The sequence below is a fragment of the Vanessa tameamea genome, chromosome 8 (genome assembly GCF_037043105.1).
Source record: "Vanessa tameamea isolate UH-Manoa-2023 chromosome 8, ilVanTame1 primary haplotype, whole genome shotgun sequence".
Classification (NCBI taxonomy): domain Eukaryota; kingdom Metazoa; phylum Arthropoda; class Insecta; order Lepidoptera; family Nymphalidae; genus Vanessa; species Vanessa tameamea.
Genome location: NC_087316.1, coordinates 12,446,297 through 12,470,669, shown reverse-complemented (window position 1 = coordinate 12,470,669; position 24,373 = coordinate 12,446,297). Strand labels below are relative to the sequence as shown.

General features: G+C 35.4%; 1 protein-coding gene across 12 annotated transcripts in view; it reads right to left on the bottom strand.

The window, feature by feature from the left end:
* Positions 1-29: 29 nt before the first annotated feature.
* Positions 30-24,373, bottom strand: part of LOC113404778 (leucine-rich repeat flightless-interacting protein 2) — a 42,605-nt gene continuing 18,261 nt past the window's right edge. For 3 of the 12 annotated variants that reach the window (XM_026645789.2, XM_026645792.2, XM_026645787.2), the window contains 6 exons: positions 5,068-5,194; positions 4,603-4,739; positions 4,179-4,325; positions 3,829-4,084; positions 3,164-3,489; positions 30-2,551 (listed from right to left, as the gene is read on the bottom strand). In XM_026645789.2, the coding sequence (XP_026501574.1) occupies positions 2,441-2,551; positions 3,164-3,489; positions 3,829-4,084; positions 4,179-4,325; positions 4,603-4,739; positions 5,068-5,194 (1,104 nt within the window). In that variant the 3' untranslated portion in view covers positions 30-2,440. Of the gene's footprint in view, positions 2,552-3,163; positions 3,490-3,828; positions 4,085-4,178; positions 4,326-4,602; positions 4,740-5,067; positions 5,195-20,260; positions 20,463-21,080; positions 22,084-24,373 lie in introns of those variants that run through there. The other 9 variants (XM_026645791.2, XM_026645793.2, XM_026645788.2 and 6 more) reach the window with 7 other exon arrangements.

Below are 24,373 nucleotides of genomic sequence, written 5' to 3'. Positions count from 1 at the left end.
TTTTTTAAACAAAGTAAATAAAACACGTATTTAAGGGCGAAATTTATTCAAAGTATCCAAATTTATACATCATTTTAAGTCAGTTTCGCTTCTTGTAAAAAGACTGTCATTCTCAGTTAAAAAGAAATAAATTAGTAATGCAGCACCAAAATACATACATCATACTTACAAAATGATAATTCCTACTTATATTACTTACATCCCGACTTCACACACGTAATCAACTCGCAACATACGTCAGGGAAATATTATATCTTGCAGTGATAAATTAATTATACATTTAATTACAAATAATATGTCATAATCACAAGACATAATAGTTCCCTTATGTTATTTAATACATTACATAAACTATTTACTATTTAGGTATATTCGGTTTTCGTTAAATGATTATTTTTAAATATTTTCAAATAAAACAAGTTATCTGGGTCATATTAATATAAAAATCTGAAAGTCAATATGTAATAGGAGTTAAATTCAACTAGTCTAACTATAATACCGTTACAATGTCTACATGAAACACTAACTCTCAGGGTATCATTGCACTGATGGCGTCTTTCTATTAAATATTTGTATACTTCGGCTAAACGCTTTATTTCCACATAACCATATTGACTAGTAGAATTTAACATTCAAACAAACACATAACGTCTGAACCGGCAGGTAACGTCTGCGTTATTCAGAGCATATTTTGTCAAACAATAATCTAACTAACAGTAGGCAATATACCCGCAAAAATCATTCTCCACACGATACTAACTAGACCACCAAACTACGACTATAATACATTTTGGTGCGCCATGGCACTGTGTACGTGACTATTCCTATCTACGACGTATCAGATAACTATTAATCGACGGCCGTGAAATTATAAACACATATCATTCAATATTTATATAACGCTCTTCGCAATGCAAAAAAAATGCATTGAATTGTTCGTTATTGACAGCACGCAACCCAAGATTAGTAGTTAAATGAAATTGGCATTTAAGAATGACTTAATTTATAGATAAACGGTTTACATTTTACAAACTGCATTTGTTGAAATAATTTTATTAGAATAAAAAGAAATTATCATATGAAAATAAATCAATTATTAGTAGATCATATTATTGTGGTAACTTCCAAAAAAAACGCTAATTACACGTTATTCCGATATAAAATTCAAGTATCCCTCGAGAAATACTATTACAAGGAGATCGCTAATGGACGTGTACACTCGCTACCGACTATCACAATGTTTGGAGTACAATTTTGAGCAATAATTTATTTATTCATACACATTCGCGTAACCAGAATTGCCGAAGGCGGGCTCGGGGACAATGGGTATGGTAAACGACTGGTTTTGTTCTATCTAATCTAGACTATATTCAAAAATTTAGTTTTGAAGTATGCAAAAGTAAAAAGATTGCATTTCGACTATTTCTAAGCCTACTAGCAATAACCGCCCCCTGGCTACACTAACGATCATACATTCTTGGTAAAAATTCCTCAAAATGTTCAACATTTAAGGCTAGAGCGAGGAACTTTTCTCAAGTTGTCTAACTACAGTATAAAATATTTATATACATCACCTTGGCGGGTAAACACAACTATTGTTTCATATTCGGGTCGATTCTACTAGTAATATAACGAATTTGAAATGGCAAGTTAATATATAATGTGATCGCTGTCAACTTTTCGATTAGTACAAAGCGAAACTTGGGCAAGCTAGAATAATAAAAAAACCCTATTATATAGAACCTATACAAGTAATACGAATATATATTATATGCGTAACAAATAAATAATCAGTTATATTTTAAACATAATGCACATATTTTTACAAATAATTAATAAAAGTACATTTACAGAGAAACTAGTATCATTATAAATAACAAATATATATGCCTTATGATTTATTATCGTCAATATGAAAAAGGTTTTTTTTTATTAAATATTATTTTAGACATTATGAATATTGTAAGGTGAAATTAAATAATGTTAATTAATTGTCAGTGTTGAATTGTTTTTTGCTAAAGAAATGTATGTTGTGATTCCTTCTATTCAATATTATTTGTGTAAATATGTAATTTATTAAACTAAAATTAATCATTATTCCAAAATGATTAAGAAAAACGTCAACATATTTAAATTCGGACAATCATCGCTACCATCGAAAATATACAACTTTCATTTATAAAAACCACAGACTCAGCTAAAGTATTTAAACTGAATAACATAGAATAATAAAAATAGACCGCGGAAAACACAGGTGGTCGTTTTATATAAAGTTACAGCAAAGACATTTCATAATCAATCGTAACCATTACATACATTATCTGTGGCGTAGCTTGCAAATACAGAATTCCTAAAACGTTCTAAATTTAAAAAAGTATCGGCTAAATGTCTTCGTGTACTATGAAGTGATTTCGTAATATTTTCCGCACGGTCAGTTATGTCACAGGTCCTTCAGCAGGGCGGACTTCGCGTTCTTGAGTTTGTCGAGCCGTTTCGTGAGGTGACTGTTCTCCGTTTCCAACTCCTCGACTCGGTTTAATGCTTCCCTCGCCTAGAAAGATATATGAAGCCATTAGTTGTCTCAATATGTTATCTTAAAAGGTTTTAAGCCAGGTTATATTACATTTATTATTTCTTATATTAATTCGGGATTGGAGTTTATTCATATTAAATCACCAATTATGCTCTTAGCTTGTTGCGGTAATTCGTTTTATTTATTTAATATATTTTTATTAAGTATACTGTTTATCGTTGATTCAAAACATTTGAGTAACAAAAAGATTGATACTAAAATGGTTTAGTGAAAAATCACTTTATTATACTAGAAATCATTAGTATGGTGTTATTGGTACAATAAAGGAGCAACACGTGTATTTTGTACATAATTGTTACAGTATCACGGGGACTTTTGTTACAGATTTTACTCATTACACAATAAACGGTTAAAATAGTTTCAAGGATCACTCTGGGTGGAGAATGAGGCAACTGTACCGTTATCTATCACCATTATTTATAACGGCCCAAAAATCGACCACATCCTGAAAATAATTATTTGATTTATATATTAATTTAATATTTAACATCGCATAGCTAAATGCATGTAACCGAATCGACGTCGGTTACTTTTGAGGCCGTCCGTAGCCGGCCCGCGGCCCTAGCTCACCTCGCGCTGCAGGCGGCGCCGCTCCTGCTTGAGCAGCTCCTCGTGCTCGTCCTGGTGGTCCTGGCGCGCGCGCAGGCGGGCGACCTGCGCCTCGAGGCGCACGACGGCGGCCGCGTGCAGCGCCGCCTCGGCCTCGGCGCGCGCGGCGCGGGCCTTGGCCTCGGACGCCGCCTTGCGCAGCGCCTCCAGCTCGCAGTCCACGTCGCGCTCGGGGTGCGCCACGCCGTTCTGCCGCGCCGCGCGCTCGTCGTTCAGCTGCAGCTTCAGCTTGCGCACCTCGCCCTCCAGCGCCGCCTTCGCGCCCGCCAGCCGCTCCAGCCGCACGTCTGCAAGTATTCGTCCATTCGATTGATTCGAGGAGCATCATCTGTACCGATGTTGTGACGCTGAAGAGCTTGTTTGTTTATTCGGTCGAACGAACTAACGACCCGATTTTAAAAATTCTGTAGTGTTGCGGGGTATCAATAAAAATGTTGCAAAAATGGCGAGACATTATTCCTTTCGAGTTTGCGTTGCATGCGCTGCGTAAACGGTTAAAATTTAACGAAAGTCACGTATAACCGAATCTGTGATATAGCCGAGCAAAGCCTTATATACTTCGATATATATACGGCACCGCCGAGCGGCGGCGTGACTCGGCGCCGGCGTGAGGTAGGGCTAGTTACCGAGCGTGCCCTCGCCGGCGTCGTCGAGCAGCTGCTGCGAGTGGTGCGACACGAGCGCGAGCGGCGGCACGCTGCCGCACGGCTCGCCGGCGAGCGCGTCGGGCGCGGCGGCCGCCTCCACGAAGGCGCGTCCCGCCGCCGCCGCCGCCGCGTCCCGCGCGCGCACGGCGTCCCGCGCCAGCACCACCTCGCGCTCCAGCGACGCGTGCTCGCGCTTCAGCCGCTCGTGACTCGAGCACTTCTCCTTGTGTTCGCGCTGCCGTTGGAAGGTTAGCGTTGTTAAGATGTCATACGACACACGAAGTTTTCGCCGTGCGTTCCATTTCTACGAGTGATGTTGTCTACCGTACCTGGAGCTGCGCGTACTCCTCCTGCAGCTCCTCTATCCGGTCCTTGAGCAGCTCGAGCTGGTAGCCGAGCGCCGCCTTGTCGTTGTCCAGCTGAGCGTTTAAGATCATCGCTTTGCGAAACTTTTCCTCGACTTCCTTCAGCTCATGCTGGAATTAATTCAATTGATTGTTAATAATGTTCGTAATTATATTTTCTAGGCAAAGTTTATATCCATTTATTCGTTATTTGCGTTTAACAAAATTGTAAACTTTACCGCATTTAAATTATAATCTTTAATGTCACAATGGTCTCATATTGAGTCAAATTCAGTCAATGTGCTAATTATGTTTGAGAAAAAATACAGTTTGTATGCTTTCCTATAAAGTGCACAATTTTGACACATGATATTTTAGATCTGTTATGTTATCATTGACTCCAGCTCACCCTGAGGTCCTTGATGCTGAGCACATCGTCCGAGTCCTCCGAGCTTCGTCTCGGCGAGTGCAGCACGCTCGGACTCATGGCCGCTAGCCGACTGCCCGTCCGCCGACCCACTGTCTCTGTAATAGGCAGTACTACGCCTGTAATGAGGTGCATTGTCTCAGAAGTCAGAAATTGTTTATTTTTTATTATTTACATTAATCAATAAATAAACTGAAAACGCATGTTAAAAAAACATTAATAAATGTGGAATATTATACTTTACAAGATACTGACAAGAATACGTCTTACATCGTTACAAAAGAATAACTATTAAGTTAGTTGTCGGTTCTTCTAGGTAGCATGCACATTCCGAAACAGACTTGCATAAAAAAATCATGTTAAATCAAGATTCAATGTTTAATGTTTTCCAAGAAATAAAGCTTAAAGGAAGTTATCGCATGCATTGTAGCGTAGATCTCTTCTCACCTGCGTACATATCATACGCCTTGTCGGCATGGTCCTCCTGCTCGCGCTGTTGTCGCTCCAGCTCCCTCATACGTATCTCTCGCGCCTCCGCCCGCGCCGCTCGTCGCGCAGCCAGCCGTTGCTCCGCCTGCAACGATAGATACGTCATCATTATAACATTATAATTAAGAACATTATCGTATCGCGTGATACTAATGGGGCTTGTCAAAAACTAACCGCATATATACTTTTTTACATTATATGGAATTCTATCGGTTACCCGAGGATTGCGGTTCCGTGTACCAAATAACCACTCATTTGGAAAACAAACTACTTGATTATTGAGACTAGTGAATCTTATGTATCTCAAAGCTTGCTTTAAAGTAAGTTCCGGTTCAGTTCCATATGATTGCGTATACTCGCGCCTACGATCAGAGTGAAATGAATCCTCCTCCATGGAAAATAAAAGTGAATCACAACACAACTAAGACACACTTAACATGTTTTATTCAAGATTAAGAATCTCGTGTATTCATACAATAGGTGAATTAGGTTGTTAGTTTTAAATACAATAATTAACCTGTAGCAGAACTAAGTATAGCAGCCGAAACAATAGCAAATAGATTTTAGAAAATAAAAGAGTTCTCATTGTTAGAGTACCAAGAATTACAAAACAAAAAATGGATTGTATATAATATTCATCACAAGGTCCGGATATGAATTTCTTTAATAATAAAATTAATTATTGTATAGATTATAGTAATTGCTTTTTTTTCTTGAGCTTCAGCTTTCTACAAATAAATTGACAAATTATTATATAATCTTAGATCTAAACTTTATTGATTTAAATACTAAGTAAAGTCTTTTGTATGTATTATTTTTAACATTTTAAAGTATGCATATTTGCCAGTAAAAAATAAACATAATCATAATATAAAAGGAAGGACTTGAACAACTACGCATACGGGCTAAAGGATGCGTTCACTAGAAGTTCGCGTTTCCTTCAAAAGGTGGTCTATACACAAAAAAATCGGAATCAGATAGCGAAGTTTTCTTTGTAGATGATATTTTGCCTTCAACAATAACGTCTGTGGCGGAATAAACACCTACAAATATATAAAATAGTGCAGTCCGATTCAAAATTACGATTAGTTTTGACTGACAAATTGTTCGAAGTACTATTGAGTTATAGGTAATTTTCAGTGGGTGTGACTCCGCCTGGGTTTAGGGATTCTTTGCACAAGGACCATATGGATCCATTTCCTATATCGATGTCGTTGACCGTCAATTACGTCAAGCTTTGGACTCTAAAAGTGATATTCTTTACCCCAAATGAATTTATTGTAAATCCATTTGTTTTGTTATAAAATATATTGTATTGAAAACGACGATATGAAATCAGGTTAACGTGGAGAGCGATTAGCCGATAACTCGGGAAACCAGTCACACGATAGCTAACATAAAGCACGAGATAAAATTGTTATTGTTTCAAATACCTACAATAAAAACTCTAAATCAATTATTCATACGTTTTCAGTAAATTACTTAATTTTCGTCTTTTAAAACAAGCTCCTCGTAAAAGAAGGTAGAAATTGATATATAACAGGAAGGCAGGCAAACTGACAAGCGGGCCTAGACAAAGTCATATAGTGATTGTTGATTTAATTTATAGAAAAACGAAAGGAAATATTATAAAGGAAATATATGGAATTATTAGATTTATCATGTCAACATATCACTTCATCATGATCAATATATCACTTCGACAAGTGTCTATTAAATTTTATCTAGTTGCTAAGACTGTACTGACCCTTATCCATATAATACGTTATTAATAATTGATTTTTTAAGACGGCCCTATAAAACCTCAACACCGGACAAAATGACTGTCAAAACAGTTATCTAACCAATAAAACCGTATATCGATCATCATTGATAACAATATTAAACATGGACAAGATACCTGTAAAAATATCCTCAGACAGTAGTAGTAATAGCTTGTCTCTTAGATACATTCTGAAGAAACTGTTTCTCAATTCAACATAAACGCAGACGAAGTTGGGGGACTGGTCGTATTTTATTAGTGATTTATATCCACCGACTAACCTGATGAGGACTAGGATATCCTGTGTCGAGAGTCCGGAGTCAGACATAAACAACTAGACTATTAATAGTAAGCTATTATAAAAGAATATATATTTTTATTAGCAGAGATAGGGTCGGGACATGCCATGCAGTGCTATGTGTATCAACTGTCAAATTTAAAAATATTTGACGTTTATATGCTACAAGCCCAAATGACCAATAATGATTATTATTATATTTAAAATGTTGACTGAGTGACTAAATGGAATAACGGTTTAACCCTGCATGATGAATACTGATGTATCGTATGTGACGTATTTCTATCGTTTGGGGGAATTAACTCCATTTATATGGTCGTGCAATATACCAATACCTGCTCTACTAACTAAAGAAACTACAAAATTAACTCTTTTTAATTTGTTTTCATACTAGATGTAATATTTCTTCTTCCATTAACTTACCACATACGATGTGAATAAAATATCTATTGATGAAAATATTGCCAATAATAAAATAATTCACCTGACATTTAAAAGCGACTTTCAATGCAAGAATTAAACAAATGAACACATATTTTATTATGAACCGGACTTTTAAAACAGGCTTCAAAATTTGGAATAAGAACGTAAAAGATAATGACCTGTTTGATATAAAGGTTACGTGCTAGTAACACTGTTACATAGGGCTCCGGATGTTGCTGCATCATGCATGATCGGACAAGGTATGAACTGATTATACAACTATATTTACATGTTCAGTATAGATTACAACGTAATTTTAATTGTTCGAATATTTTCTTAATAATAGGTACTCGTCGTAAAAAAAATCAATTGAAATGTTGCTAGGTGGTACGATTAATTTAAAAATATATATCTCACAATAGGATTCAACATGAAACGTACGTAATGAGAGTGATTTGATTATATCAAATATTTTATTTATAGCAGGAACACAGTCGTACAAACGGGTAAACTATTGGTAAATCAACATCTTCAATAGACAGTAGACGTTGGTACAGTATTATTTTAAACAATTAATTACACAACGCATAAGCATAACAGAGAGTTACGACATCCCTTGTAAAAAAATCTGCTGTCTGTAAATGTCCCACTGTTGAGATATCCTCATAAGAATGTTTGAAACTAATCCAACTTCTCTACTGCTGAGCGATCGATATACAAGTGTGACTTGCATGCAGTACGTGCAGTTAACCTCTCGACGTTCTCCTTGACCGCCAGGGTGAATTATATTATCAAGGAAAAATAATCACATGGTTTTTGTCCGGTTTGCATCAGGATCTACTACTTAAACAACAAACTGTTATAGACACGTATTATTATACATAGTACCATTTCAGATAATAGACAAGCCGAACTCGCAGCTCTCATTTAAAAGTTTATGTAAGAGCCTTCAATAAAGTATATTATTTGGTTTCATTCCAATATTCTACTCTAAAATCTTAAAAGCTGCTGTTTCTGACTAAACTAATAGTTATCTGCACGCCAAGTTCTTACGAAACTTTTTAATGCTTTCGTGTTACTTATGAGAAAGATGAGACAAAAAATTACGGTCCTTTTTTGTACGTGTATTTCGGTTTTTGTTAAACTTAAGTAGCATTAGTATTGTAATATCGTCATCGTTCGCCATTTACACTTTTATATTAGCTTAATATTATTTTGATGTTCCTAAACGTCTTGTAATACTCAGTGTGTGAAACCGGCATTAGGCATGTATACAGCAGCACATATGATCAAGCTCAAGCCAATGCCGGCACTCGAACGGGGTACGATGACATCATTTTCAGATTAGGGTTTCAAGGTCTCGCGTTATTCCCCCACGTTGACGAACTTAGCGAATACTTACGTTCATAACGTCTACTATAATTGTAAAATTCATTACCAAGTTGTTTTTTACTTTTTAATATGTATTACATTTAATGTTATCACAAATCACGTGGATATTTTTTTTCGTCGCGTTAAAATGAATTCAATATTATCAGGTCAAACATTTGATTGATAAATACAATTTTATTTATAGCTGCAGACGTGACGTTACGTCCTGTATCGTTGCTCAACATTACGACAACCATGGGTACCTATAGTATTAGATCGAGCAAATAAAACAAAAAAATGATTTGATTTGGGGTCACATTTGTAAATATTCAGATAATGAGAGACGCGAGCATAACTTTTTGTCAGTTCACTGCATTTACGGTATTTTTTTTTTTATCCGGACACTTGACATCTACTGATTCTTTTGCCACGTAATATAATACATATATTTAACGTTACTGCTGTCTATCTATTTATTTAATCATTAAAAGAATTTAAAAGCATATCTGGTAATTAATTAAAACATTTTAGAATCAGACATTACATTACATTAGCAGCCTGTAAATTTTCCATTGCTGGGCTAAGGCCTCCTCTCCTTTTGAGGAGAAGCTTTGGAGCGTGTTGGTGGAATACACATGTGACAGAATTTTGTTGAAATTAGACACATGCAGGTTTCCTCACGATGTTTTCCTTCACCGCCGAGCATGTGATGAATTATAAACACAAATTAAGCATATGAAAATTCAGTGGTGCCTGCCTGGGTTTGAACCCGAAATCATCGGTTAAGATGCACGCGTTCTAACCACTGGGCCACCTGGGCTCAGAAATCAGACGAATGCATTTAATTTTATAATCGTTTCGAAACAAACGGGTTTCGATTGTTGCGAAATCATGCATAGAATATTACGTTCATGGTTATTTCATCAATACGATATAAAATATTTAATTTTTTTTATATATAAGATTCAACTGAACATTAAAAATATAAGTGTTTTGGTTCTTTAGGCATTCCAAATTAACTACTCACTTAATCAACCTTTTTAAAATGTCAATTACATATATATTTTCATCATTCTAGGCGTCTGTGCCCAGTTTTCACCGCGTTAAACAAGTAAAAACGAATGAATGTCAGTTGGAATAGCAGTTATGATTGGATTGGTAACATTTCGTTTAAATTAAATGTTTAACCAATCCAAGGAGAGTCTTCATCGTGAATTATATGCTATAGAAAAGCAACATACTACAAATATAATATCATGAGTGACTTTTGACAGTTATGCCTGGGAGTCGAAAAACGATACCGAAAATATTTATTAAAAATACGTCATTTGTTAATCATATCGAATACTTTACGTAGTTATCTAAATGTTCACTATATCTAAAACACAAGTACATAAAAAAATATTTCTGTTTTATAGGTATATTAAAATCTTTCAGAAAAACATTTATATCACATTAAGGGAATAATAAAAACCGATCACATAATATTTAAAAATATTGTCGACCTACATAAAGGGGAAACAGAGAAAATACGGTATAAAATACGCGCGTAGTCGAATGCTGCATGATAAGAGATCAACTGAGACTGGTCCACAAGGACGAATGAAGGTGTTCCAGTTACAGGACGATAATCCCAATCGGTGTGAGTATAATTTAAAAATAATTCGTCATAAAAATCAAACATATGACGTAATAAAATAAAACTATATATCGTAAAATATTTAATTTACGACCGTTCTAAATGGCGTTATTAAAGAACAAGTTTTTGCACATATTGACTCGTGCACGTGAAACAATCGTTAAGAGGAAACAAATCGAATGTTACTTTTTAAAATATAAATGCTTGTATTATTCGCAGCGCAAATAAAGTAGCGGTACATTTACAGTTATGAAGAATTTGTTGTACAAAAATTGAAAAATAATAACTCTACTCAACACACATTCCAAAATATAATACAATTTTAGTTTAACATGTACCTATCGTAATTAACAAAACATAAATCCAGTGACAAAATAAGATTTATCTATTGTTATATGGAACGATGTATCTGCGTGTAGGTAATGTAATTATTTATTGAATTATGTATCACACAGACATAAATATGTTTATATTTGTATTATGTGTACTTAACCGTTAATCGCCATTTACTGAATGATCGTCTTCCTTGCTCCTATGGCAACAACAGACTACAGTCGATTCCAATGTAGAGAAAAGATAAATAAACATCTTTGACCTTGAACTTACGACACATCATAAATCGAGATCTAAATAGTCCCTGGACTCCCTGGTATTCATGGAAAATAAGTAAAAATTATGTAGTAAATAAATATATCAATCGAGAAGTGTTTCTAGTGTATGATATAGCAGATCTAAATCGCATTTCGCTTGCTTCCATTGGAATATACACAATATGTGTATATTAATATGTGTGATGACACAATACTTAGAGTGCATTACATTATGATTTTAAATTAAGTTACACCGTCTTGAAAATTATGTCTGCGATTGTTTAAAGCAATAAACCGCCTTTGTACGGTAATTTCAATAAGTGTGTTTATATTCTATGTAACTATAGTATATGTAGCTTATTTTTGTGTGCAATTATTCTAGAAAATCCAACTGACTTATTATTGTGTGCAATATAGATTTTTCTATTTTTAAACCTTCTCATATATCCTAGTTCTATAAACTCTATAAACTCCAACTGCTCTTATATACTCATATTTGGTTTGCAAGGTCCCAATAAGCAACTATTATCATAAGATGATACTAATAGTGTGGTTATAATATTCGAAATCGAATACAATTATATGTTTTGTAAACAAGATAGTTCGTATAATAACACAAAGCTAATTAACAACGGATGTGAGGGGGCGCAAACTACACCTTAGCGCCCCAAGCCAACCTCACCTACCCGTGGTGTATCCTGCCGACCAGCAAACGAGGCTCTGGCGACCGACTGATAGCGGTATTACCATAAAAAAATAAGCGTTGCTTAATACCACAGACCGGTGACGGGCAGCAGCGTCACCGGTGCGAGAAGTTGCGCCCTGCGATCGCCAACCCGCCTGCCCAGCGTGGCGATTATGGGCAATACCTCCAAATGGTGAAAACACGTAAGCCACGGCCCCCAGTTTCCGGCGGTCCCGCTATTCATGGTGGCGACGATGGTAACGGCGGGACAGGGGGTGCTAAGAATCACCGGGCTACGGGAGGCCACCACAACCGACTGACCCTGGCGATGTACAACGGACGCACGCTACGGCTTGACTCGCATATAGCGCAACTCGAGGTGGAACTTGGGAAAATTAGGTGGCACATATTAGGGTTATGTGAAGTCCGTAGAGAGGGAGAGGACACCGTAACCCTCGAATCGGGCCACCTAATGTACTTCCGAGAGGGAGACCAACAATCCCAAGGTGGCGTTGGGTTTCTGGTTAATAAATCCCTAGCTGACAATGTTGTGGAAATCTCCAGTGTGTCGAACAGGGTAGCGTACCTCATTGTAAAGCTTACCGAGAGGTACAGCCTCAAGGTGGTACAAGCGTACGCACCGACCTCGACACACTCGGACGATGAAGTGGAGGAAATGTTCGATGATATATCGAGGGCCCTCCATTCCACCACGAAAACCCACTACAAATTTGTCATGTCATGTCACTTCAACGCTAAAGTGGGAGTACAGAATTGTAGCGAATCGGTAGTAGTAGTAGTGGTAAGCCCCTGGAGAGGACGGCGTTACAACAGAGCTATTGAAAGCAGGAGGTAAACCCGTACTGAGGGAGCTCCAGAAGCTTTATAACTCTGTCCTCTTCGAAGGGAGAACTTCGGAGATGTGGAGTAGGAGTGTGGTCGTCCTGTTCTTCAAAAAGGGAGACAAGACCCTGCTGAAGAACTATCGACCCATATCCCTAATGAGCCACGTCTATAAGCTATTTTCAAGAGTGATCACGAACCGTCTTGCGCGAAGATTCGATGAATTCCAACCCCCGGAACAGGCCGGGTTTCGGAACGGATTCACTAATGCAATGGAGGACATATTCAAGACGCGGAACTGGAAAGGGCGTGGCATCAACATCAATGGCGAGTATATCTCTCACTTGAGATTCGCAGACGACATCGTCATCATGGCAGAAACGCTGCAAGACCTACAACAAATGCTGACTGAGCTGGCTGATTCTTCTATGCGCATCGGCCTACGGATGAACTTGGATAAAACCAAGGTCATGTTCAATGAACATGTTCTACCGGAACCGATTGCGATACACGGTACCGTCCTCGAAGTTGTTCAAAAATATGTCTACCTCGGGCAAACATTGCGATTTGGTAGAAACAACTTTGAGGACGAGTTGAATAGAAGAATTCAGCTAGGTTGGGCAGCATTTGGAAAGTTACGACGAATCTTCACATCGTCGATCCCACAGTGCCTTAAGACGAAAGTCTTCAACCAGTGCGTCCTACTCGTCATGACATACGGAGCCGAAACGTGGACACTCACGACAAAGCTGGTCCACCGGGTTAAAGTCGCTCAGCGTGCTATGGAAAGGGCTATGCTCGGAGTATCTCTGAGGGATCGCATCAGAAATGAGGTGATCCGTCAGAGAACCAAAGTCATCGACATAGCCCACCGGATTAGTAAGCTGAAGTGGCAGTGGGCCGGCCATATTTGTCGTAGAACCGATAACCGTTGGGGAAAACGTGTTCTAGAGTGGAGACCGCGTCTCGGCAAACGTAGTGTAGGACGTCCTCAGGCGCGGTGGAGTGACGATTTACGCAAGACGGCTGGCAGGAGCCGGATGCGAGTTGCCGAAGAATTTTAACATTAACATTTTACATTAACAGCCTGTAAATTTTCCACAGCTGGGATAAGGCCTCCTCTCCCTTTGAGGAAAAGGTTTAGAACATATTTCACCACGCTGCTCCAATTGAAGTTAGACATATGCAGGTTCATCACCGCCGAGCACGAGATGAATTATAAACAAAAATTAAGGACATGAAAATTCAGTGGTCCTTGTCTGGGGTTGAACCTGCAATCATCGATTAAGATGCACGCGTTCTAAGCACTGGGCCGTCTCGGCTTTCGGATATAAAATCGTTTCATATAAATTAATATTATAATTATATAATAATTAAAATAATTTCATAAAAAGTATACAGATCATAAAAGAAAAATTTCAACTGCCATATTATATATTTAATAATCTACTATTATTATTATAATAGTTGAAAAATCTGTATGTTTGTTTTTAGGCGCTAAACTCAGGGTCTACAATAAATTTTGAAAAAAAAAACCTTCGCGTTTGATATGCTATTTATTGGAAAGGTTATATCTTTACTAAGGATTACGAGGGCGAATTCTAAAATTTAATTAACCCCGTGCCGTCCGGATCAGCTGTGTCTGTCTCTCTGTCTGAACGTAATAAACTAAAATAATATCGAACTTATTTGCATACGGTTTTCACCAATGGACGGAGCGATTCATGAGACGATTGTCAAAGATATCTATTGGCCTTCGCTGCGTCAACCATTAGAGTTAGGTATACTGTATTACGATATAAAATTTTATATAGAGCCTTATTCATATGAAGCCGGCACGGGGAGCTAGTACATTGAAAATTATATCACGTAAAAGGTAAATAATCCTATAACAGTAACGCGAGATTACAAATGGACCATTTGTTGATGAGAAGTGGTCGCCTGCACCAACATTTATTTGCGATCGGCAAATTTATAAACTATTGACAAAACCAAAATTATATCAAGTACATTATTTTTATTTATTTATATTATATATTACCTAATATTATTTATCAGTTTAAATAGCATGACTCTCAATCCCTATACTTAATCAGTAACGTATTATATAAACGTATCTATCATATTAGTCACTTAATGTATATTTGTAAATGCTTACAGATATCTCGAAAGTTTAAGCAATCTGTTTCGAAGCGGAAAATATGACCATTGATTGTGTATCGTTTTCAATTCTCAGTCCGCGTTACATTCAAAATTTAATAAAATATCACAATATTTAAGTAAGAAAATGTCCATGCACAGTTAGTTATTAATAATTTGAATAAATTGGCACAAAGAAAGGTGAAGAAACGCAATACGGTACCTCAGCTCGAGTGTCTAAACTCTCCTAAATATTTTAATCATATATATATAGCTTTATTACCGACGACTATTATTAAAAACCTATAATGTTCTATATATTACTAATATGAAATTCTAGTGATTTAAGAAGATAAAATTGTTACAACGCTTATTTGGTAAATAAATATATATTATTCAAATCAATAATTATCTTTCTATTATAAAATTCTTAAAGCTTAATTAGTTTGACAACCAAATACATCAAAAGTACTAGTTTATAAGGTACATAGCACTTAGTGTTTCTTATATACGTACATCGTTATTAAGTCAAATAACAAGTTATTGAATCGAATACAAATATCACAAGACTTAAGCGGCGTTTTAAGCTCATTAGTCATCATTTAACAAACATAGAGACAAGTTAACACATAACGAGCGTGCATTCATGTTTCACTTATAAAATGATCGTGAAAAATAAAATATTGAAGGTGTATGTTAAACCTTTTAAATTAAAGAAGATATGTTTTTATACTATACATAGGTTTGTTCGTCAACAAATGGGCCACCCGATGGAAAGTGATCACCACTAAAGACATTGGCGCTATAAAAAACATTACCAATCCCTTACATCGATAAAGCGCCACTAACCTTGGAAACTGAGATATGTCCCTTGTGCCTGTGGTTACATTGACTCACTCACCCTTCAACCCGGAACACAATAATACTAAGTATCGACGAGTAGGTGATACCCGGACGATCAAAATACGAAAATCTTTGATATTAATATAAGATTACCAAAGTATGCCTTGCTTTACCAATGTGCTACCAAACGTAGGTCCTTCGTTTTGTGCCAATATTACTGACCTAAGACGACACAATGTGTCGCTTGAGAGTACATTATTTTTGTTAAATGGGTCTACGTATGTATAAGTTGTACGAGTCAATTGCATAAAAAGTACACTTTATTATAGCTTAACCGAATAAGTTAAGCTGTTATGGAGTAAGTATGGAATCGAAATGATGTACTATTTTCCAAATTCAGCCAAGTGAGCGTACCGCCTCACCACGATAAAGAAGTATAATAATCAAATAAATAGCACACAAGCAATAAGGTTTTTGTCAATACCATATTAAACTATTTATAGAAGACTTCAATAACTAAGTCAATATTATAAATTGTTAAGGGGACTACATGAGCTAAATGCAAGTTTTATAATGCAAAAAAGTATATGATCCAATGCAGTAAACCAAATGAAAAAAATATATGATAATCTTCAGGATACATGCTAGTTATTTGTTATTTTGAAAACATGATGTAATTAATTTGGTACGATAGAAAAAAATCACAAAGTTACCTCTAAAAAAATCTTTTAATAAAGAATAACTATACTTATATACATTCAATAATTCTGGTTTTTTGTCAGATTATTCTACAAGCAATATATTACTTAACCTCTGCGTCACTTTTTTAATAAAATCAATAGATTTTTTTTAAATCAGATATTCTTATTTTCGAACAAAATGCGTACGCATGTGTGCGTAAACGCCGTGTACAGACATTGCCGGCCGAGGCCTGATGCTATACAGACGTGTCGATCTTTTCGTTACGAGCATCATTACGTTACGAGATATTTTTTTGTAATTTTAATTGTAAATTCATTGTTTCATGTTTTCTTATAATAAATATTATTCTTTCTTGTAGATAAATATATTAAGTTAAAATAATGTAGTAGTAATTAGGCATTTGTTTTTTTATTATATTATTTGTCATAAATTTTAATTGTGTAAATATGGGAAATGAAGTGAAACGCGTGAGGAAAACTAAAAAACGTTTATATAAATTAAGCGCCGAACATACATATGAACGATATTAAAAGGTAAGAGTATTTTTTTAGTAAACATATTTTTTTTTTATAAATTATGAATATTGAAAACATCTATTAGAAAAAATGTGCAATCAGTTCGCATAGAATCAGATTTTTCGAGCTGTTCTTCAAATATTATGATAGAGTATTTGGTGAAAGTAAGGAAAAAATCATTTGAGAGTGGCTGCGTTCGATCCCCATGAACTTGAAGCAATTTGATATTTTTCATTAAAAGTACTATGGGGCATATTTAGATACATATTTTTTAAATACATACGTTTATAATAAATAAAAATATAATTACTAACATATATTTATTTTTTACAGAATAAAGAAAGTCGAAAACAATAACACGGAAGCTATTTATATTGCGTAAGAGTTTAATTTTATCGATTTTGTTTATAATAGGAATTAAAATTATGTATAAACTAATTTTAATAATAAAAAAAAAGTAAAGTAAAAAAAATAATGTAATTGTTGTGAACCAGAGAACTAGAATATTTAGAAGTGTCATTTGTACGTAATTCAAAAATTGTAATTTTTAGTAACGTCCGCCATATTGGATTGAAAATGGAAGCAATTCATGAATCGTGGATTGTCATCGAGACTAAATATGTGTGCCAACTTTCCGCTCCATAGCTTCAATGGAAGTAGGTGTAATATTGATTGCAAGATTTCAGGACATACGTACATACATTCATACATACAAGTGAAATAAAATAAAATATTTTAATAAAAAAATTAACACTAAATGTTTTTTTTTTGTAGTACCAAATCCAAATATTTTAAGTTTAATTAAATCAGTTTTATTTTTTAATCATTTTCGAATAACAGTCCAAAGCAATACAAATAATTCTAATATCCTATCTATTTTTATGAGATTTATAATTAAACCTAGTATGATTAACCTAGTTAACCAATGATTCAACCAAATCGACTTGACGACATTTTTTTCTTGTAAATATTTAGATTTTTTTTTTTAATTGAATATTTTTTTTTTCTTTGTGAACCGATATTAATAAAACGAACAAACACTACGCTATATGTTACCCCACGGTTACTATACTACAGGTTTCGAACACTTACGATTTTATTATATAAATAGATTATCAAACTTTTATAAAATATTAAAAATTGGTATGTTTTAATATTTAGTATAAGAACTAATTGTGGTAGGTATAATAATACAAATAAAAGGTTAAAACTAACTGTCTATTATATTGTGTACAAAATATAAATAAAAATATTGTAAGTTTAATTGAATCAGTTTTTTTTATAATAATTTGTTAACTAACATCGAAAGAAATAAAAACAATTCTGTTGTCCTATCTATTTTTTATGAGATTTATGATTGATCTTACTTCGCTCGGTTTGGCGCCATCTATTAGAATATTTGGGCGTAACCTCGTTACCTCGCTTAACCCTTAGTTCACGGGCTTGCCGTTTTTGTCGATTTTGTAAGTGTGTGCGTGCGATTCTCAAGGGCACTTAGCTCTTGTAGTCCTCTTAATATAAAATTTTCATATTCCATTTCAATACTACTCCTAGGTCTGCGGTTGGAGTTCGCCCACATTGATGTTAATAAATATTATGTAATAAATGAGTATTATTTACTTAATGTACTATTTCAAGTGTTGCAATGTTTATTCATTGATCAGTAACTATCTTTTACGAAATTCACGAGGACTCTGATATAACGCTTTTGATGACACCGTTCAAACCCACTTAGTTTGTTCTCAAATCATATATTCAATTATGTTAGTTTTGTCGCATCGTATCTTTAATAATAAAAAAATCATCTTGATTTTATAAAAGTTAAATAAATGTAATATAGCATTTATTAAACTTTTATTAATATCAAGATGATTTTATTCTACTTTTAATAATATAATTATTTATTTTGAAATCCTACCAACGTATTTGATTGAATAATATTACATTGTTTTGGGTGTCACATTTTTCAATAGTGAAGAAGACAACAACAGCACAATTAATGAACAAACATGTTTTGATAAGCGACAATTATTTATATTTGATGACGTTAAATGTGTGTCAATAAAAGAGCTATTCAACATATTATTTGACCGCAAAGCGACGTCTTGCGTTGCTGTTAAAACCAAAAAGAACGAATGAGTTTCAATACCAGCTGAAACATATGAAGGCTCGAATAAGCTTCACGTGTATAATAAATACTACATAATAATAATACTACTACATAGTAATACATTAATACGCAAAGTTTCAAAATTATCGAATATTATTTAAGAGATAAACGAAACTGAATAATACAGATGATGCTAATATTAAATTGAAGATTCCATTATCAATCAATCAATCAACGTATCAACCTTATTCTTTAATTATAGTTTAGAGTCAATTCTCCTGAGTCAGTGTCGTTACTGCTGTATATAAAAACGTAAACAAGTCGCCGCAACAGAAATGCCGTGTTAACTATTACTTGCAACACTCATTATGTTACAAGTTATTTAGATTAATTAACAGTTTCTCGAGTTACGAGATGAACGATAATACTACATTTTCATATATGTTTCAATGTGGTTCGAACATTTTATGACATATCGTTTAGGCTAGTAAATAATATTTATACGAAATTGCACGTACTGAAGCACAACTTTATTATTAAAATTTCATCATAGTATTCATTTAAATTCATTTTTAATAATAAAATGACGAAACGAAAAGTGCCCTTCTGACACGAGTTGATCTTTTCACTCAATTGAAGTCATAGAATAAACTAATATACCACTTTATTTTTTATGTCATAATATTAGCATGTTCTCCAAAATTGGATTGATTCGTATTTAAAATTAACGAGCATGCTGATTGACGATACCTTCCCTACCTTTGGATTCATATGCATATCCAACAGTGCTAGGAAACATCACAGTGAAGATAAAATGTCTAATTCTCTGTTGAGAATATAGAATGTAAAAAACATCAGGAATGTCAATTCGATCCTAACTGCCAATCATTTATGACGACACAGTCCCTTACGATAACATGTTCATTCGGTTTATTAACCTCATCGCAATAATATTAACATGTTAAAAAGTTAAATATCCAAATTATTCCATTTCATTACCTTTTTATCTTTTAAAAAATTAACTCTTATTAATTCTGCTAAACAAATTCTTATTAAAATATTTGTAGCTTTATTATGGTTAATAAATTATATATGCATGGAATGAGCTGATTCATCCAAGATAACGAATATAAAAAATCGATTGCTACGTAAGAACATACCAATTATTCTATAATATTAGATGATACATGACAACATAACGGACGAAACTGGATGCTTGCAAATTACTTACATAGAGCAGAATCAATCGAGCCGTAATCCGAATAACGAGCTCCGGGGTTGACATGACGAATATTATAGCGAAGGTCGCGATTCACATTCAACACAAGTGTAAGCAGCTGTCGCAACAAATGGACTGCCATCCAACAATACTATGTTTAATTGTTGGTTTGTCATAATCTATATTTATATTACTTTACATAACTAAGGTTAAGAATAACAAAACTTTATTATATATATGAAAAAAAAAAATACAAAAACAGTCAGTTCAGGATAATACGAATACGCCAACATATTCTAACATCACAATATATAATGTCCAAACTCTATGTTTTAATATTCCATGAAACGTGACATTCAAATTACACAGACACGAAGTATCTGTAACCTTAACAGACGCTAGAGGCACCTGACAAAAGGCAAATTCTTAAGGCCTTACGTAAACGGAGACACAAAATTAGACACCTGCTTATGAATAAGGCAAACACTTCACCTAAGATAATAGTATTAGACTGGCCTCCCGTGTCCAAGTTGGCATAGAAAATTTCAGATAAGATAATAAAAACCTTGCCTTATTTATTCGCTATCCACAATCTGATATTAATGTACCCGTGAAGTATAAGTCCTAAGAAATTCCATGTATATGACTCAAGATGGTTTTTTCAATTTGTATTTAAAGAAAGGAAAAACTTAAAGGAAACGCTTTAACGCTTCTTTTGATAATTTTGTATTAAATGTATAAATGGATAAGACAACATTTATAATGGGTCACAGTTATTCTAAGGTTATATACCTTAAGCAGAAAACAAGTATAATTTAATCTCATTACATACGTGACTTTGTTGATCTCCGAGGATTCCAACGATAGATCCATTGCTATCGCTCTGCGAATTTGCATGCAAATCTTCTAATGAATTATCACCGTTGCTGTGGCTGCTTGTTTTTACATTTTTAATATCATCGTCGTCAGAGCCGTTCAGCTTCTCTTTATAACCATTAATGTGTTCCTCTAAAATGTCATCTGTTTCAACAATCGTGTTGTTAATTTTGATATCGGAATTCACGGTTTCATTGAGGGGGATATGTGACGTTTTACTGGACGCACTACGTTCAATAACCGTCTCATCATCTGAATCTTCAAAATCTCCATCAGTGAAGGCCTCACCACTCTCCTCGTCGCTGTTCTCTGATATTGCTTGGTCAGACCGCTCACCCATGGTCAGTGTCATAGTAAAACTTTTTTCTTATTTCATTCAAGTGTTTTCTTTAATACGCATATTAGTTTAAACTCTTCAGCGAATCTATCATGTGGCATTATTCACAAACTACTGCGTACGTTTAAATATCGTTAGTGGCACTTAAATGGAAAGGAAGGACGCAATTTTTGCACAGTACTCTTGCGCTGCACTTCGTAACTACGAACGTGATAAATATTATTTTATCTTATCAATATTATCCACTTATACAAGAGTCACTCCTTAGGTTACACATTCTTTGTTTCATAAAACAATAACATTTCTGTTGTTGATAACAATAGTTAAATTATTTTCACGTCACGTCACAATCACATATGTTTATAAGCACCGGCCGGTTTCTTTACACATCTCCGTATGATAAATAATTTAATAAAATACTTTCAATTCGTTAATCGTTAGCAACACGTATGTTTGCTGGGAGCAGAGACACGTGCGCCTGAGGCCGCGTCGGTGATAGACTGTCAGTGTCATTTGTAAGCAGCCCGTATGTTACCGCGACCATCTTTGCGCTATCGCTTTCGTAATCGCACCGTTAACTGCAACTTAATCCTAATACACAACGGAAGCGGAAGCGAGCATATGGCACTTTTTGACGAGATCCGAGTACATATTTGATATAAGGGTTCACTTTTTACAAAATATGTAAGTGATTATTTAGTTAATATAATAACGAGACCGACAAATTACTAAAAATGAAATTGAATTGATAAAATTCTAAATTGCTACATTAATATTTATAAAATAATTACTCTGCTCGACTCTGACCGGCGAAAAAGTAATATGAAAAAGTAATAAAATGTTCGAAAATATCTATAAAGTAAAAAAATATATAAGTAATCGGATTTAGTTATCACATATCGCTACGCTTATGCTCTATAACCAGCGGCTAATTTAAAGGCTTAACCAGGTGAATCATTCCACTCGCAGACGACACAAGCATTTCCCGCCCTCGGCTTTTGCGTGCGGTGATTAATAGTCCATTGTTATAGTGTGCTTAGACCTTTATGGTCGAGGAAATACCCTGTCTATATTATATGCAATACAAGTAACGCGTTAAATATTATCACATTAACAAACTATTTATCATATAAATATATACAATAGGACACGTGTCACATGAATTGCATGCGATATTGTTTGACAATACGAAGCTCCTGGAGATTTATTACCTTTATAGAAACCAAAAAACTATACTGTCTTTAAGCGTTTCGTGGAGACAAACACAGTAAACATTAATAAATAAACGAGTATGCTAGAAAATGATAATTTAATGGGAGAAGGCATAGTTTGAAAATAAATGAAGATAAGTAAAGAGTCAATGTTAGTTACTATAGTTTACTTACAAATGCTGTTTAAGAGGGTGTAGAATTAAACACTTAGCTGCCTGTTGGTCTTGTGTATAGTTATAAGGCCGCAGACTTCGAGGTCCTAGATTCAATCGCCAGGTCGAGTCGATAAAAAGATATTGGGCTTTTCTGTAGAAAAATTCTCAATTACAGCCCAAAGTCTGTAAGTTGGAAGTGTGCACACTCCCGTGCCTCGAAAAGGACATAACACTGTTAACCCTGCGCCTGAAGTCATTACGGTCTTGTCGAAATAGTCGTCCCATCGGATTATGAAAGTGAGGGTTTAGTGAGTGCGCGAGTGCACTGCAACTGAGTAACTAGCTAGGCTTGTGATAGGCCGCCGCAACCGAAATCCGTTAGGACAGCGTCGTCATCATTAGGACTAAACACTGATTTCTCTCTTTTCATTCCCTGATCATTGATTGGAAATTTTGAAGAAGAAGAGAGCAATATTTGTGTTGCCGGAAATATAGAATATAAAATCTCAAGTTAATTACTTTTTATTAAGCGCCAAGGTCGTGCCAGACAACGCAAGAAGTAACTCTACTCAGGGTTCATGCATGTGTAATTTACAAATTTAAATTTCCTAGTTTAAGCGTTTCGACCTCGACGTTCATAGATCAATCAGTCAGGTAATCAGTGAGGAAGTTTTATTACGAACAATAAAATTATAAAGGCATATAACTTTGCATTTTTTTTTTATGTTACAGGTGGCAAAAGGTTCCCAAGTCGTATCGGTTCGGAAAAACCGCCGGCGAAAACTAGTTCCACAGAGTGGTTGTGCGAGGCAGAAAATGTCTTAAAAATCGCGCTGTTGTGGATTTTCGGACATTAGGTGGTGTGGGTGATATTTTGAATTTTGACGAGATGTCCGAAGGTGAAATTCAGCAGCCGGGATTAATCCGAACAATTCTTCGGAACATTCCCCGTGATAAATTCTGTAGAAGATGCAGAGCGATCCAACATCTCTACGCAAAGCCAAAGGATCAAGCAGATCGGAAAGGGCTTGATCGTCGATAATTCGAGCCGATCTACGTTGGATATGAGCTCAGAGGTGAGAGCAGTACTCGATGTGTGGCCGAATTTGTGCCTTGTAGAGTCTTAGACAATGGGCCGACGTGAAATACTGTCTTGCCTTGCTGAGCACACTGAGCTTTTTTGATGCCAATTTGGCTTTGCCTTCCAATTGACCGCGGAACTGAACGAGGCTTGAAATATCGACGCCAAGTATTCCGATACTAGCTGTGGCAGCTAATGGAATGTTCTCAAATCGTGGAGATACGACAAATGTTGTTTTTTTAGCAGTTAACGCGGTCGTAAAACGAGGCCGTGAGTGCCTTGCAACCGGCACTGTACTCCGGACGCGACAGTGGTCCGACGAGCCCAGAGGGGGATCTACGATAACCTGGTAGCCATCCGAATGGGAAGTCAGCAGAACGTCCAACAGGGAAGGTGTATGATCCTCCACGTCCGGTATTCGCGTTGGCGAGGTGACCAGTTGTGTCAAACCATATGCTAAAGCGA